Source organism: Brienomyrus brachyistius, chromosome 9 (genome assembly GCF_023856365.1).
Source record: "Brienomyrus brachyistius isolate T26 chromosome 9, BBRACH_0.4, whole genome shotgun sequence".
Lineage (NCBI taxonomy): Eukaryota > Metazoa > Chordata > Actinopteri > Osteoglossiformes > Mormyridae > Brienomyrus > Brienomyrus brachyistius.
Genome location: NC_064541.1, coordinates 29,935,926 through 29,953,623, shown reverse-complemented (window position 1 = coordinate 29,953,623; position 17,698 = coordinate 29,935,926). Strand labels below are relative to the sequence as shown.

Sequence of the window (17,698 nt, the reverse complement as noted above, 5' to 3'; positions counted from 1 at the left end):
TCCAGCAAGGCATGATGCATGACGGTATTTTCTTAGGAATGCGATTAACACATGCAGATGATGGGGTGTGTCAGGATGAAATATGACAGGCAGCATGGTGATTTTAAACTAGGGCTGGGTGATTAATGCAGTGTCACAATCATGCTTGACAGAGAGAATTTTAATTATAGCGAGGTTTGAGTCGCATTTTAATGACAAGGCGTGTGCATTTTTCTGACACAATGCTTACTGAACGGAACTGGGAATGTTTTGCATTGTATGTTTTTTTTTATCACCTCACCTGGTTGGTACATAGACTGAGGCAGTGAATTTATACGTTTGTCTGTGTTTTGTATGTACATGCTGAATGTACATTGTCTGTCTGACATTAACGTAACAGGGCAGCATTTTTCAATGTCAAACTTTGCACACTTTCTTGATAAATGCTGACTCCTGACATGTAAGTGGAACCAGCAGAAAACTCTTCATAATGTGCATATTTTCAATGTAGTACGTAATACTGCAACTTAGATACAAAAAAAACTCTTCGACATTAACAGCTGAAATCAAGTCTTTGACACCCCTTGTCAAAATGTTGGTAAAAATCGTAAACATTTATCACAGGTACAGTGCAGGAAAAATACGAACACTGACCACAGCCCGGCTGGTTGCTCTAGTCTTAGATGAGAGTGCAGTGCAAATTGAGCAGGGACAGCTGGATGGGATTGGCACAGCTGTCTAACACTGCATCCTGATGAAGATGGTGGCCTTTCCCTCTCCACCCCTTTCATAACCACCCCCCCCCCTCAAAAAAAGAGAAATAAATAGTATTGTGATTTGATATTTTAACTGTCACCCACCTCTACCTCAAATGCACACTGCTGTTTCCCCAAGTTATCATCAATACTTATACTACCACATATGCACACACACACACACACACACACACACGCAGTGCACAGGGTCATGTGACAGTGCTGTGGCTCTCGCTCCTAGTCAGGAGAAGATGCCTGTGAAGATCAACATTGAGGACGAGACCAGGGAGAAGGCAGTGGATGCAGAGACTTCGCTCTGAGCTTCGGGAGGAGGAAGATAAGAGCTTTGGGGCTTTAGAAAGGACGACCTCAGCCAAGCGGAGGCCAGTGCCAGCGAAGCCAAAGAGGGCCCCGGGGGGGGTGGGGGTGTGTGTGGGGGGGGGGGGGGGCGGGTAGAGGGTCTCACTCATTCTTTTATTTATTTTTTTTTATGGGCTTGAATCATAATTTTACCTAACTTATAGTCGCATTGTTTTTTATTTGTTGTTAATTTTATGTGAAATGCAACTAAGTTTCAGATCTTCATTATGCTGAATTGACAGGGTTTTTGTGTACATTACCAGTTAACGGGACGTAGTTCTGCACACGTCCCGTATAAACATTGTGTTCTGCTCCTTACAAAAGACGAGCAAAAAAAATTCACGCTGTTCTTTGCCAGTTCTGCTTGTTTAACTGCAAGGCTACACGCCATTTAATTACCGCATTAGTTCTTCTAAATGTTCCTCCTTCCTTTTCTTTTAGCGATCACAAGGTCCAAAACACATTTTCCGCAGTTTTTTGCAGGCCGAAGTTACCTGTCTAAATCGGGCTTGCGGTTAATAGCAAGATGCTTGTCTCGTCGGCGATGACCCCCAGACATCCTCCAGCAGGCCAGTAGCGAAACGTGCTGCAACCTTAAGGAACAGAATAATGGACATTGGGAGAGCAGGTACCGGAAGAGTTTCTCGGGGAATGTCCTCGATGACCAGCAGGTGGCGCAAAACTGCCAATTCTGTGATTTATTGCAGATCATTTTTGTTGTATGAAATCTATGGCTGCTCCAAGTTTAAAAAAATGAACTTCATACATAATCATTAATATTAATAATAACCCCCCCCCCCCATTTTTTACTGTTAACCTTACTTTAGTACTTGGAAATCTCCATAACGGGTAGAACTAGACAAAACAGTGTTAACTGTTGTTGATTAGGGGGGAAGACAAGACTTTTTAATTTTATTTAAAAGGTTTACATATGTAATATTTACTGTAATGGGGGATATATATATATATATATTATATTGTTGATTTTCTTCATTATTATTGCTATTATTGGCATATTCTGTTAAAGTTTTAATTTATTGCCAAATTCTGAAGCAATGCAGGTGAGGCACCGTCTGTTTTTGTATGTTAATTTTAGTGTCCATGCACTTTTAGTTTTGCCGTCACATACGTGGGATGGGTGACGCACACGTAGGCCTAATATTTAACGTGTACTTGGAGCCGACTCGGGAATGTACACGTAAAGCGTGTATTGATTTCCTGGAGGCCTCCCAGTGCATATACACCGTGCTTCAACCCTCCACTTTAAAATGACAGGATCGTTCTGCTCCTTTGTAAATGACAAAAGTGCCACTTGTGAATAGCGCTTTCACACTAAATGCGGCGGACCTGGGAGCGACAAGTTGGGTTTGCGATAACGTTGAATCGGCGTCGGGACTGTGCGCGTGCTGCAGGGTACAGTCCGTGCACATTAAAAGCGAAGGATTTGGGGTGTAATTACTCTGCATTGCGAGCGCACTCTGTCTAATTATAGCCAGATAGCTGAGGAGATAGTACCAGAAGAGGAAATTAAACTTCATAAAGATCTTTAACAGGGCGCCAAAACCAGGGACTGAATTTAAATGTAAAAATGTTCTTTCCAAGTGAAATTGTCCGTTTCCTGATGGTGATATAAATTTCTGGCATCGGGCTTGATGGGGGGGGGCTGGCATTCAGCCTCAGGCCTTTGGAATAGTGCAGTGACGTCAGGGCCCTAAGTCGTTACCATAGCAACACTGTACTCCCGTTGCACCCCTTCGGCAAACGGATGCGTGTGCCTGGTCAGTCACCCCGCCCCGCTCCTTATTGCCCAACACACTACAAGCACGCAGACCCTATCCTCTAAATGGTATCGTCTGTCTTTTGTATGCGCAGCTGGGCGTTTTATGATACGTTTTTAATTGTATATCCCCAGCCGCATGGCTTTCAGCAATGGGGGAGAGCTACCCCCCCCCCCCCCACCTCCACCTTACTTTAACTGGCTATTAATGTGTCATATTTTAACTCTGCTGCTTTTGCGTTATCCTTTCGTTCGTCCGTTGACGAGATATTTGTACGTCAGCTTTCCTTTCGTATTTGAGAATGGAGTCACACTTCAGACTTAATTTCCTTACTAATGTGCATTTATTTCGTCCTTGTTTTGCATGAGAGAGCGAAGCAGGGTGTTTGGTTTTGGGGGGAGAGGGGACGCCCTCCCGTCATGGCTGGTCTGTGTAGTTAACGTCTTCCTTTAGCTTCTACGGGAAAAACATGCAGCAGCCGTGTTCAATCGTGTTGTATGTGCGCAGCAATCAGCGGACCCGTCTGTCATCAGCACACACTGCGGCCTGTAGTCTTTGTACTGGACTACAATTAACTTGATTTTTTTTTGTGGGGGGGGGGGCGGCGGCATCAGTCCAGCCCTGATCAATGTGAATAGACCGATTTCGGCCTTTCCTGCATCATTTGGTGAATGTCACCATGACAGAAGGGGAAATGCCGACAAAAATATTTTTTGTAATATAAATAACTTCTTAAAGCAATAAAAGTTACTGAACCCGTGCTTCCGCGTTTTATTGACCTACAGCCTGACCATAAGGGAGCAGAGTATCGGCCAGCATGTGAAAGCGTACCTCTGTCCACTAGGCGCAGAAGGTGGCCTATCACTGGCACTTAGCTCGAGGTCCTGGACATCAATCACTTCTTGGAAACTGGCCGACCCTCCCCTCTCACTGTAGTGGTTTAGAGAGAAGCATTTGCTAAATGACCCCCTCAAAATTCTGTAGTATTTACGTATATGCATCTGTATCACAAACTAGTGGTTTATGAACATAACACTACACAGCAAAGTTTGCCCAAAGACATCTAGAAGGTCAAAGGTCAGCCCCTCTCCTAAACACAATGACTAGCCAGTATAGCAAGCAGACTTTATGCTAAAAAAAGAGAACTCAAATGATCAACACACATCTAAGAAATGCTTTATTTAAAATACAGACAAAATACAGTTTAGAAAAGAGACCTACAATACCGCTGGGTTTTTTTTTAACTCTAAAAAGTTCAAAATTACAGGGATATAAAGTTCATCTATAGGGGGTTCTTTCTGGGCGAGACCTGCCCACCACCCCTAAACATCCTAAATCACGTACCAGTCTGGGCAAAAGCTCACATTTAGCATCAATTTCAACCTCACCCGAATCTACTGCTACAACTGGTTTCTGGTAATTTTGTCTATTTGTAGCTAAATGATTTTCTGCAAAGTGTTGGCTTGGTCACCTGAGGTTGTCACAGACTGATGATTTAGTCTTAACACTGACTCGTGGTGCAGATTGAAGGGGTGATTTTTTTTTTAAATCACAGTAACAAATGAAGGGAGGGTATCAGTCCTGAAGCAACAGCGACTGCAGGATTCACGGCCGTCCAACCTGCTGCCCGACTGACCACCTCGACTTGGATCCAAGGACCCAGGAGACCCCAATGTGAATCTTGCAGAACATCACCTTGGCACGGTCAAAAAGTAACAAGGGCACTTTCAGAGCTAAGGGTTGCTACATAATTAAGCCGCAATTAACTGGCCACGTCCTGTTGGATGATGGAAATCACAGCTCATTTGCATCTAAAAATAAAAGACTAAATTGAAAAATTGGCCAAAATTCAATTTCACAGCACAGCTTTCCTTTCACCTTTTCAAAGGCCTTTTCCATTATCAAAATATTTTTCCCTGACATTTGGAGGTACAAACATCACACTCCGACAACAGAAACACTAAACACTACGGAGAATAAAAACACAAGACGCAAACAGGCTGCTTACAATCACTTTTGCCCCCAAGAAATTCAAGAAAAGCGATTACCATAGAAACCGGAACGAGACAGCTGCCTTCTCTTCTCACTAAATAAGCCTAAACGCAAACAGATCGACATTCCGGCAAACTTGATAGAGCCTCACAGATTAAAAGCTCAAAGACTTTACAGCTGCTGTCTGTCTACAGTTGTTTTTTGTGTCAAAAGGGTTTGAACCTTGGACAACCTGTGAATTGCACAAAACAGAACTATTGCGCAATGAAGCCAGTCCTTCAGATATCTATTAAATATGGCCTGTGCATAATATGCAGCAAAAAATGTCAAACTATTGCCGAATAACGCTGAAGAGAAACACTAGTGAAAAATAGTGAAACTTTCATGTTCTAATGGTTAACGCTGCAGAGTGAGGTTTTGGGAATGAGCTTCGTGAAGGTTCCTTCCCCAGCTTACCAGAAAAACGCGAATGAGGAACGCAGGCAACACTGAGCATTTTGCATAACCGTTTTTGAAATGTTTGCATGATTGAAACCTTTCCTCCTTGCAACAGCACGGCTAACCCGTTAGCATGTTAGCTAGCCCCGAGGGAACCCCACGTACGCTGGGAGAACATTCAAAGGGCCAAAGCCAGATTCAAACCCGTGTGAGACAGAAAGGGTTACAAACACATATGGGCCACACTTGCATATCCCGTGCAATATAATACTGACAAAAGCGAGACACAAAAGGGTGAGAGTTTCCTTCTGCGAAAACCTTCAAGCTCAGTGACTGTGTGCTCCAAGGACGAGCCTTTCATCTGGGACACCGAGTGTGATTCCTGATTGCCTGAAGCATGGAGGGAGGGCAGGTCCTAAGCCATTATTACCTCACCCGACCTGACTCACAATCTGGGAAACTGCCCAGTTCAATCTTAGTGTAGAACATTGTCCTGAATAAAACACTCTACTGCAATCACCATCTGCTCCTAAAGAAACCTGCATAGCACAGAAATCTGTCAGATCACGATCTGAAAAAAACGGCACCACAAGTGGCGACATAAAAACATAAAAATGCAGACAAAACCCATACAGAACACTGTGGGGGGGGGGGGGCACCTTCACATCCCCAAGCGTGCAAGATGGTCATGGTAAAGTCTGACCCTGGTTAACCCGAGAAGGGGGACGTGTCTGTCTGGGGGTACGGGGGAACAGGGCTGGAGATCCGGCAGCCTGGTCCTGGTGAAAGCCGAGAGCCGTGTAGATGCCGTGGCCCCGAGTCGGGCTATCTCAGCTCTTTGGTGCCTCTGGGGATGCGGAGGACTTTGTAAACGTCATTCTGGAACACCACGGTGAAGTGAGGCCGCGGGTCGCGGGACATCAGTGTGCAAAGCGGCACCTTCCCACGGTTCTTGGGGTCCTCCACGTCCCAGATCTCGGGCATGCTGCAGCCGGGCCTGGGTGATGTGGGAGGCAGCATGAGAGTGCATACAGGTCCCACACAGGAGGGCGGGGCGGGGTGGGGTTCCGGGGTTACCTAGAGCGCCGGGTACACCATGAGTCCTCCAGGACAAAGTAGTCCACCTGCAGTTTGATCAGCTTCTTCTTCACCAGCTCGGGTGGCATGCGGCTGTACATGGAGTACACCAGCTTTGTCCGCTCCCTGTGAGGGGCGGAGTTACGGGCGAGGTCAGCACAGCAGTGCCACCGTGGGTGGGGGTGGGGGGAGGCACTCTGCTTACCTCAGGCCAGCGTCTTCATAGTGTGGGTGATTCACGATGGGCCTGTGGGCCGACAGCTTCACGCTGGCCATCGTGGGCATGGCTCCTGCGAAGACGTCACCTGTGGGGCGGGGAGGCGGTGCCCTGGTGTGAGGGGGCGGGGCTTACAACACCCAGAAGCAGAATGACGTCACTCACTGGGCCGGGTGTTCTCCTGAATCCACTCCAGGAGTTCCTCCTGCGGCAGGTTGCTGAACTCTCCCATGATGCTCCACTGCGCCTGCAGATTGGACACGCCCTGCACGGCCATCAGGCAGAGCGCCGCGATGGCTGCCAGCTGATGCTTGTGCCGTTCTCTGATCCAGCCGAAGAGCTGAGGCGCACGACAAATTCGGCGTCACGCACATACACACTCGCGCACATCGACACGAATAGGCTGTTGACAAAACACATCTCCTCTAAAAGTGCATGTTGCATTTAAAAGTAAAATGCTAAACGCCATTAGCTCCCCACCCCAGCCAGGACCGCTGACAGCGCACTCCCACACGGGCTCTGTTGTCCTCATTAGCGGTTTTGTTCCCCGGTGTCTTACAGTCGTGCCAACACGGCTAAGAGCTGGCTTATTTTACACGGGGGGGCATAGAGAAGCCCAGCCAGGAGGGGGGGGGCATGGCTCACCGGACGCGAGCAGATCAGCGAGGCCATCAGGCACATGTGGGGCGTGAGGAAGAGCTTCAGCCTCATGATGAGGACGGCCAAGACGGCAAAGGCGAGGAGCTGCAGGGCGTGAAACACCAACTGGAGGGAGGGAGCGAGAGAAAGAGGAAGAGGGAGGGAGGGAGTGATGAGAGGGAAAGAATATGGGAAAGGGAGGAGGAAGAGGAGAAATGAAGGGGGAAAAAATGGAGAGAAGGGAGAGAGTGATAAGAGAAAGGGGAAGAAGAGAGGGAAAGGGAGACATGAAGAAAGGGGGAGGGAGAAACGAAGAGGAAGAGGGAAAGAAAACAGGGGAAGGGAGGGAGAGGTGGAAGAGTAAAGGAAAACGGAAGATAGAGAGGAAGAGGTAGATTAACAAAAGGGGGGGTTGATGTCATATTGATTAAAAGCTTTGACAGGATGGTGACGCTCGAGCCAAACTCCTTCATGTGTGTCACTCTGATAGAACCGAGAGTGAGAGACGCCATGCAGAAAAACGCCCTCCATTACCACTTAATGAGGCAGGTAATGAAAATTCATTTAAAGAAGATTACTGCCTTAGATCTTACAGACAAATGGCATTATGTGAGAGAAAACACAATCTCCAAGACAACCGGGCACAGACCATAATAAGGCCCTTAGTTTGCAGCTTTCATGCAGCTGCAACATTGGCATACGCAAATGGTAGGCTAAGTATTCAGACCGGGCGGGGTGGGGAAAGCGTTGGTTATTCGGTGAGGGGATTGCAGAGAACAGATTACCTCTCCATTGGCACTTTGTGTGGTTCTTCAGAGATGGGAGAGAGAGAGGAGAGAGAGAGAGAGAGAGAGAGATGAGACTGTGGTCTATTTTTCACAAACAAAGCTTACAGAAAGCAGCCTCAAGCCAAGAACTTGTTAACTAGTGGTTCTGTGTAGGTCCTGCTACATCTAAGTTTCATTAATTACACAGACACGCTGTTCTTAGCAGAATGGACCATACCACTGCATGCAAGGCCAAAGAATGGGGGGGGGGGTCTTACTGCTCAGAATCCACATGAGGCCCTTTCACTGGCTCGGCTTCCTGCCTCAGCGACCGCAGAATATCTTTTATCATCTGAGGAGGACGCAGCACAGTGAACAGAAGGCCGGTCTGAAGCAGCTACAGCAGTCATTTCAGTCAGTCAAACTCTCAGCCTGCCGAGTGGACGGGCCATCACCCGCTCGTCACTAGCCAAGTCGACGCCGTCTGTGCGGGTCAGGCGATGCTGGCGGAATCGGCGACGGACGCCCAAGCGCTTCTCACCTTCACCGCGACGGCCACCAAGATGAGGACGTTCACCGGAAGCAGCAGCGTCTTTGTGTAGCGGAGAGGGGTCTGAAAGAGAGGAGGAGGAGACGCTTCGAGAGGCAGCTCTACCGAGAGGCTGGCCGTTACATAATCACGCTCGCTTTCCCAAATAATCACCACCTCCGGCAATTAATTATTTTTGTAGATGAAACCCCCCCCCCCACCTCACCTCTCTTTCCATGAAGTCAAACTCGGCGGCGCAAGTGTACATCAAGGTGTCGAAGTCCCTGTAATTGGTGAACTTGGACTTGATCAGGCTGCTTATGTGAGCCTGGGAAATAAAAATAAACCACGAAAATAAAAAGGCGTCAGAGGGGCAGCCGGCTTCACAGAAGACACCCCCGCCCGTCCCCGTCCCCATCACCACCAAACATCCACAGCTCACATCGTCCGCGGATCCGAATGCAGCGGACAGGGCGAATTTCAGGGCGACTGTGACGACGACCCAGCCGAGTCCTTGCACCAGCTGGCCGAAACAGAGGGCGCATCACATCACAGCGTTTCAGACACGCGGCGACAATGACCAGAGGCACCAAGCCGGTGATCTTACCCAGGTCATCATCCCCGGTTTGCAGGCCCTGATGATTCGGCCTCTCAGTGCAGTGATCCCCTGGAAGACAGCAGATCATTTGTAGGAGTAAAACGGGCGTCTCTGCCAGCGTCGGCCGCCAAAGCAGCCCGCGGCGCGGCGGATAAGTGAGCCGAATTCCTGCCGGCCAGAGATGCCGCTCACCCAGATGGATGCCAGCGAGGAGGCGTAGAAAGACGTCAGCAGCATCGCGTTCCCGAACATGGCCACGAAGCAGACCCCCAACGAGACCTGGGAAGAGGAGGAGGGGGCCACCGTGGGCCAGTGGGCACCTTCACGACCAGCCACGGGGGGGCGATAGGCGAGGGGAATGCAGGAGGCAGCTCCCCCGGCCTGTTCTGTCGCTAGTCTGCATTGTGGTCTGCATTTTGCTACTCAGGAGTAGAGGTCGACCGAAATGAGTTTTTCAGTAATTTTCTTCGGGGGGGGGGGGGGGGGTGCATGGCCATCGCCATTGTGCTCATGCTCGTATCTCCTGCACTGTAATACATATGTGCAATTTGGTAGAAGAAAATAGTTTGTACGTTAAACTGCTAACTCAATAACTGGGTGATGATTTCTGGTAAGAGAGATGCCTCCCAAAAATAGGAAACTCGCAGCAGAACAACCTAGATGGACAGACAGCACTGAAGTCCCTCTAAAGCTTATTTTCAGTTTTGAGGTGAACTGCCCCTTTAAAATACATTTTTTTTTTAAAAAAACTGGCCATTTTTTCCCCTAGCTGGTCGGTCAACCTCTACAATAGTCCACAAAGGTTCAAACGTGGAAAATCAAAAAACTGTCAGGCTGAGCCTGTGGCACCCCCCCGGGGCAGAATTACCATGTGCGTGACGAGGAGTGCGTGCATCTTGGCAGGGGAAAGGTAGCCCAGGATGTAGCAAGCAAACAGGCAGGCGATCTGAAACGAGGGAATCGTCACGCAACATAACAGCACCACAAACCGTGACAAACCGGAGAAGCAGAGCTTCGGCGACCGGTGGGCGGGGCTAAGTGCCGTCAATCACTTTCAGGGTTAGCTCATGACTTTTTTCATTGGTTGAGGCAAGTGACTTACAGCCAACTAATCCCCACCCACTAAGTGTTCTCCAGTTTATTTCTCACACTAATGCCCCCCAAAGCTTCTGAAGTGCACTTCTCTAGCATGATGTTTTTTTTTTTTCCTCCAGCACCAAGCCCTGTGGCTCGGAGCGGAGTCACGTGGTGACTGTTGCTAGGCGATGTCGCCTGGAACCCCCGACCTTGAATGAGCCACCTACCTGAGTGAGTAAAACGAACTGGGCAAATTGCCAGGGCACCATGAAGAGCAAACTGGAGACTCCCAGTGCCAGCAAGGCCTTCTTCCCAGGCGTGGGGGCCCTGCATAGACAAAAAGGAGTCCACCCGCCCCCCCCCCCCATGGCAACTTGAGCATAATGCTGATGGAAGCTTTGCAGTATGTGCTGACCCCCACACATCTCTCTCTCTCTCCCCCCATCACACACACACCTACCGGAGGATGTAGGTCAGCAGCAGCATCTGCAGAACGAGGAAGGGGTAGGAGAAGCTCTCACGGAGGGGGGGCGTCCACATGACGCGAGTGCTCTGTCACCGCAGGGCAAAGAACGTCAGACACCATCGGACAGCCATAGCGCTGACCTCCGCCGTCAACGTGGGACATTAACACACTGTACTGCTCGCATTAATAACAGCAGCAGTAATTTGAAAGAACAGAGGGGAGAGCAACAGAGTAAAAATTCAAGAATGGCTGCGGAAAAACCTGGGTCAGCCTATGCACATATGGCAGTACGGCATGCCCCCCCGCCCCCACCCCACCCTGCCCCCAACCCCACGCACCTCGCCGTGGTTGAAGAAAAAGCAGAGCGTGGTGATGACTCCACCAAGGTGACTTCCGCTGTGTGGGATGAGGGAGGAGAGACCGTGAGGCGAGCATCATGGGAGGATGGGCTCTCAATGGCCGAGACACAGACAGCGACAGAGACAGCAACACAGACAGAGACAGCGACACAGACAGAGACAGCGACAGAGACAGCGACACAGACAGAGACAGCGACACAGACAGAGACAGCGACACAGACAGAGACAGCGACACAGACAGTCTCACTTACAGCCTGCCCAACTGCCACTGGAATGCCCCAAGTACCTGAAGTACTGACCTCACTGAACTTTGTGTGTTACAATCTACCCATGTCCTTGAATGCGGATGTCTTCATGTGAAGTAAACTGAACTAAAACTAAGGTTAAATCACGACACAGATGACGTGCCGATTACAAAGTACACATGCTAATTAAAAAAATAACCTGATGATTAACAGACATCAGAATGAAAATCAGGTTCATTTGGCCAAGCATGTTCTCGCATATAGGGAATATGACTCCGACTGACACTGGCTGATCAGTACAGTCCAGTTGTTATACGCAATGTGGATGTTTTGTAGATAAATGTATAAAAAGAGCAGAAGTGCATGTCAGCACAAGTACAGAACAACAGAATATGTGCAAAACTATGCAGCAAGTACAATGGGTTATTTACAGTAATAATGTATTGCGTATTGTTGTAAATAAGTCATTGGGCTTAGTGCACGATGACATCACTTTAGCAGAGAGCGGAAAACTAAACATAACCTAGCAAGACTCACAGGAATTGGTAACTGATGCTATTAAAATAAAAGTTACCAAACAAACAATCTAACAAACTGTACCATATCAATACCACAATGGCTTCCTTTCACTGGCTCTCCAAGGTAAGGTACCTCTGTTGGTCTTTTGTCAACAAAACCAAAAAAAAACCCAAAAAGGTTTCCTTTAGTTCAGGGCGTCTAAACCAAAGTTGAAGGTGTTCATTGTTTTTTGGTGGTGGGTGCCGGTCATAATGTACCAGACGGCCACATTCAGCTCCCCTAAGCGGCTTCTGGTCGTAACATTGTCGCTCTACCTGTCTTTTTACTTTGTACCAGTCAGTATGGGACCCCCCCCCCCCCCCAACAGCACACATAATTCAGCCTTTTCAGCATCTATAACGGTCAGAGATTTCCTGCAAACTTCAACAAATTTCTTGTCTAACCTATGAACTTCATGGACAGATGAAGAGAGAAAGTCACTGGAAGTGGGCAACCGGAGGGGGGGGGGGTTCACTAAACACTCTGTTTTCCACCAACATAATCTATCAGTACTTCAGAGGACTTACCTCAAATACGCCCCGTATACAAAGAACAGGCTCATCATCCCTCCATTCAGGAGGAACACAAACGTGACGTAGAAGTAGGCGGGGTCCCCCAGACCTGGCGGGGGAGACAGCGCACACACACCCAGTCAATACACTCGACCCCCCCAGGTTAATCTGCCTTACTGTAAACATCACCGAACTGGGGTTGGGCCACCTTCCTCTCGGAAAAGGTTCGTGGTCAAAACGGAAAGAACAAGTTATAGACACCCGGGTTTCCACCAGCATCATGTGTGAAAAAGAGAAACATCAGTGTGGGCAAGGCAAAGGTCACAAACAAACGCTGGACCCACACCAAAGCCAAACGAAAGGCCTCCGGCAAGACGTCTCTGCAGCAAATAGGACTGAGTACCTTCACAGCTGTCCACCGCATTCAGCCCCTCTCCCCTGTTCACAGACCAGCACATCTTAGTGGGAATCCCAAAGAAGTTCATTGTACTGGTGTAGATTCTGTACCAGCTGGCCAAGACCACCTACCAAGACAAAAAGGAGGGGGAAGGGAGTTTAACAGGAAGTTTCCAAAAAGCAAACAAGCCAAAGGCAGTGTCTGCAGCCCAAGGTGCTACCAGTGGTGCTTCTATCTTCTAGTTACCTCTGAAGGCATCAGTCAGACTCCTCCTTACTGCAGCTAAGTGCCCCATTCATGCCAAATTCGCAAAATCACACATAAGAGATACCAGGTAGGCCTCCAAACAGGGAGGAAGGTAGGCCTCCGAAGGGGGAGGCTCGGCTGCTAAGTCAAGGCAATAACGATTAATAACAAAAACAACATCCTTCGAACATCAGCCATAAAACCCAACAGTGACCTTTTGGGATCATTTCTCCTGGCGTGACTTTGGCAAATTCAGCCGTTCCAGCAGAGTTCGCTGAGCAGCGATGAACAGGCACTGATCTCATCAGATCCCGCTGGAGAGCAGACACAGGGCAGCCCCAAACTGGTGCTTCTCAAACTGGCACAGGACACCCAACACCCACCTCTGGGTACAGGTTGAACCTCTTCAGCGTGTTTATGACCAGCGGGTATTCCGTCAAGCGATCGTTCATTATCGAATGCAGTCCAGTGGCAAAGGATGGTGCTTCGATTATGGTCTTAAAGTATGAAAAATAAAGACCCTGTCGAGAGAAGCATGAGGATGAGCTACTTTACCGGTAAACATTATTTTCAGAGAACATGGTGCCATTTAAGTAGAGCTCCACTTTTTGTCCCCCCCTTGAAGAAGTGCACCAATGCCTTCAGGTAGACGACCTGCTCACTTACCATCTCTGTCCGAAACGCCATCTCCTTCTCCAGTGTCGAAAGGTGGGAAAAGTGCCTGTCATTTTCAAACAGGTATGAAAGATGATACCTATGGGGGAACAAAACACCTCATTGACTATCTGATTGAGTGCTGCCTTGATTAGACTAACAGCGAATTTTCCCCCAGTGTGGTTGAGATTGACTTGCCGAGTAGCAGCAATCAACAGGGGTAAATAACGGCATCACCACCAAGGAAATGAACTCACCAGTGCGCCAGGCCTGCTACAGCAGCTATAAATAACAATCGTAAAAAAAGAATGTTAATTTTCCCCTTCAAATCACCCTTATTACTTGAATAACACAAGTGAGAGGCTTTGTTCTCATCAGATATTCAAGATGTTTTTTAATGAACAGTATTCGGTTTAAAATTCAGAGAATAAAACCGTAGGCTTATCGGGAGTCAACAGACCATGTTTGCACATCAAGCCGCGTTTGGCCTGCATACAACCACTTTTAAAATATTATTTTAAATGAAAATGTCAATTTCATGCAATAGAACCCTGCCCACATTTGGTAAGACAATTTTCCACTCCGACAAGACGAACAGGGCTGAGGTGGTGATCTGCTTAAGTTTAATTACAGCTCAGTAATTATCCGCAAGCCCACACGTGGAAGAGTAACTTAACCAGCGCAGTCAAACACACACACTCATGTTAAATGGGTCACTTTCTAGATCACTGGTTACTTCGGCAGGGTTTTGCTAGGGGTCCGACTATCAGGTTAACTGAGTCGAGCTCCCCCCTGATCCAGGATCAGGACACGTTTCGTCATGCGTTTCTATTGACTCAAATAAGGGGAGTGCAAACTCTGGTAATACGGATTTAAAAACAAATTGTTTCGTAAAACTAGGCTAAATGACTGAGCCTACTGCCGGAAATTCTTAAAAATGTATGTTCATTTGCTCACGGGCTATATTAAGTTTTAATGCACCCCCCCATTACTTGGCTCCCTGATAATTAAATATAATATTAAGTATTTATATGCCTTTCGTTAATGGGAAAAGCAATCACAGCGAGAAACCAAAACAGCAACTGATCAAAAAGAAATAAAACAGCGTCACTGACGGAAAGTCTTTATTAGCATCCGCAAACCACCATACCGCACAATCTGCGCTGGAGCCGCGGCCGGACTGCGGGCTAGATGCGCTCGGTACGTAAGAGAGCCAACACCCCGCTCACCAAGCGCTACGGTGACGGCTGCGGCCAGCAGCGCGGACGGTGAGAGGCCCAGCCTGCTCCGGGAGGACGCGCCGGCGGCGAACAGCCCGTTCCTGCTGTGCGGCGAGCTGCAGCCGAAAGCGCCGCCTTTGCCATCCCTGCCCGATCGCCTGCCCCTGCCGGTGCTCGGTGCTGAGGACGCGGACGCGCTTCTCTCCTTGTCCGTGATCTGAGCTGACGCGTCCCTCGCAGGCTGCTTTCTTGCTTTTACCGCCATGTTTTCATACCCCAAATCCGGGAAGTAGTTGGGGTGGTTTTTTTTAAAAGGGAGGAAGTATCGGTGGTGCTTAGATGGAGCAGGCGCTCGGCTGCTCACCGGGTCCGCTCTCTGTGCCTTTCCATGCGAAGCCACAGCCGTACTTTCTCTACCTGCTCCTCGGAGTCTCTGCCCCCATCCGGAGTCACCCTCCGCGGCCCCAGTCAGCGTGGCGGATCTGCTCCATTTAAAGACACAGCAGCATCGGTGCCCAATTCTAACCGCTTATGAATGTGTTCACTTTGATGAAATTCACACGAACTTCATTTGTATTGCGTCAAATTCGTGTTTTTAATGCTTCTGTATTATATTAAATAACTGCTGTTCCACCGATAAAGAACTTTTCACTGCTCTGCTCCTATTTATGAATAGCCTACTCTAACGGGCACCGGCCTTAAACCGTTATTACACCAGCATAATTTCCTTTAAGTATTTGCCTTGAGTGGTGAAATTAATACTTTCATGCTTTTTAAAAAAAGGTTTGTTTAGGTCCAGTTTTGAGTGCTTCAACGTAAACCAAGCCTTGCCTTTCGAACAAACTATACAATTAATCATTTTTTAATCAACAACCCTTTATCAACCTTTAACAACTGAAAAGGTTAAGACTTTCGTAGGTTCGCTTTTCAGTTGGATAGTAGGGACGAAATGCTTGATTTTACACATAGCCACTAGATGGTGCGATTGTTCTTTTAAAAATAACATGTTCCGAAGGTTTCAATTACTACCGCAATTTATGCCAAAATGTCGATTACAAATTCACTTAGACACACATAACCGAAGGGCAATTGCTCGTCATTAGCTTACTTGTCATTAGCTTGACTTTACCCCTGGTTTAAAACGAGTTATGCTAAACGGTTTATTTTAGGATATAACACGTCGCTGCGTGTTACAGTTTTTCTCAGTTGGTTACACGCCTTGACTGAATGAATTCACCAATGAATCAGTTGCAGACGCCAACACCGCAGATGCATGTACTTTGTCTCCACAATTATAAACGCATTACTGTTGTTTTCACACAATTAGCAAACCTGATGCACATATTTCCCAAAACTCTACGTGCAGATCTTAGAGCAGTAGCACAGCTGTAATCATTGTAAGCACGCCTGTTCATTTTGGAGAAATCCCTCCGTCAACCATCCAAACACAATGGACTAATGCAGGAAAACACGTTCGACAGGTGAGAAAAAACACAAACAACCTAAGAAGTTAACTTGGTTCCCTATAGATTCTTTAGTAATTTAACATGGCACAAAGAGGTAGGCAACAAAATGGAACTAGTAGGGAGGGTTCCCTGCAGTGGGAAACAGGTAGATGAAGATGTAGAGGATAAAAAAGTAGATAAATATCAAATTATAAAAAGCTGTTTTGGTTGACACTGCCAACGATGGCATGACCATGCGAGAAGCTGGGCAGTGAGTCCAGGCCAATTACGGTAGGTATACTGTAGACACAACTGGCACGTGGTTTCGTAACTTCCATTGCTGTGTCCCCTGTGCCGCCGGTTTAAATCAAAACTACAGTTTAAACACAATTACGTTGTACCTTTATAAATCACCTAATCGCAACTAGAAGACACTTCTCTGTTATCTTACACCAGCATTTCACATGGTTAAGCTGCACTTTAATGAAAGATGCTCATAGTCAAACATGTCAAGCGATTAAGAACCTATTTAACACCCTGTAGGCTACTGCATTATGTAAGCAGCACTGGTGAAACCTTGAACTTCATTCATGCTTGGTTTGCATAAGTTCTAATAAACTGACCTTTGCTGCAGACTTGCTTCAGGGTTATAAATGATTTTCTTTCATTATGTCTATTGGCAAAAAGTAACAGACAAAACTACTGCTCGTATTCATTTACATTTACATATATTTTTATTTAGCAGGTGCTTCTGCGCAAATAGATGTACAAGTGAGGCACATGGCACATCACAACTAGGCATTAATGTGGCTAGGCTGCGCTGCCAATAACTATTCATTTATGATTAACTCCACTTTCACACATTTTTATAAATATGAACTTTTTACTCAGAGCATTTTAAATAGAGTGGGTTTAAATCCAACGTTTAATACCTCAAAATAATAGTGAAACAATATGAAAGACGTTGTTATTAAGACAAAAAAACATAGGTCTATACCTCACGACAAACAAGTCCCAGTTTAAAAGCGCCACGGCAGTGAATAATTTTGAAGATGGTGTTAGATGTTTTTATTTTTGCGAATTATAACGAGTAAAACAATGTTTGTTCTACAATCAGCTAAAGTATTTGCGCTCAAGCGTTGGGAACGCGGTTTACATTGCTGGGTGAGTAAATGATAACCCGTGCAAATTGTGGGTGATGTATCTTTTTGTTTCCTTCCTAAGTGATCGCTACACATACAAAACACAATATGTATATAAACCTGGCAAATCCGCGTCAAATTAAAAACAAACATAAAACGAAGGTGGTCTATAGCCTTAGTCTGAATCAAGAAAACGCGGGTACATATTATGAAGACAAAACTAAAATACAACAAAAACAGGTTATGTG

General features: G+C 47.2%; 2 protein-coding genes across 2 annotated transcripts in view; one reads left to right on the top strand and one right to left on the bottom strand.

Moving 5' to 3' along the window:
* The window catches only part of slc4a7 (solute carrier family 4 member 7), a 39,140-nt gene extending 37,985 nt beyond the window's left edge, over positions 1 to 1,155 (top strand). Inside the window, 1 exon segment of the mRNA XM_049025466.1 lies at positions 976 to 1,155. Within this exon segment, the coding sequence (XP_048881423.1) occupies positions 976 to 1,054 (79 nt within the window). The 3' untranslated portion in view covers positions 1,055 to 1,155.
* Positions 1,156 to 4,032: 2,877 nt separating this feature from the next.
* dpy19l1l (dpy-19-like 1, like (H. sapiens)) lies at positions 4,033 to 15,394 on the bottom strand. Its single transcript, XM_049026294.1, has 22 exons — positions 14,873 to 15,394; positions 13,901 to 13,925; positions 13,656 to 13,743; positions 13,373 to 13,510; positions 12,750 to 12,870; positions 12,362 to 12,455; positions 11,011 to 11,068; positions 10,667 to 10,758; positions 10,434 to 10,533; positions 9,998 to 10,075; positions 9,322 to 9,408; positions 9,139 to 9,198; positions 8,974 to 9,054; positions 8,758 to 8,859; positions 8,544 to 8,615; positions 8,281 to 8,354; positions 8,021 to 8,045; positions 7,242 to 7,361; positions 6,762 to 6,936; positions 6,585 to 6,684; positions 6,380 to 6,505; positions 4,033 to 6,299 (listed from the first exon to the last, which is right to left on the bottom strand). Exons 1-22 carry the CDS (start codon positions 15,126 to 15,128, stop codon positions 6,128 to 6,130), a joined length of 2,244 nt encoding a protein of 747 aa, XP_048882251.1. The 5' UTR covers positions 15,129 to 15,394; the 3' UTR covers positions 4,033 to 6,127.
* Between the last annotated feature and the right edge of the window lie 2,304 nt (positions 15,395 to 17,698).

Excerpts from the sequence above, each read along its gene's own strand:
- dpy19l1l (XM_049026294.1), bottom strand. The coding sequence starts at position 15,128 with ATGGCGGTAAAAGCAAGAAAGCAGCCTGCGAGGGACGCGTCAGCTCAG. Across the intron at positions 10,759-11,010 it reads TTTTCTTCAACCACGGCGAG|AGCACTCGCGTCATGTGGAC; the intron begins GTGCGTGGGGTT and ends CTGCGGTGACAG. Across the intron at positions 8,860-8,973 it reads CATTCGGATCCGCGGACGAT|GCTCACATAAGCAGCCTGAT; the intron begins GTGAGCTGTGGA and ends TTTATTTCCCAG.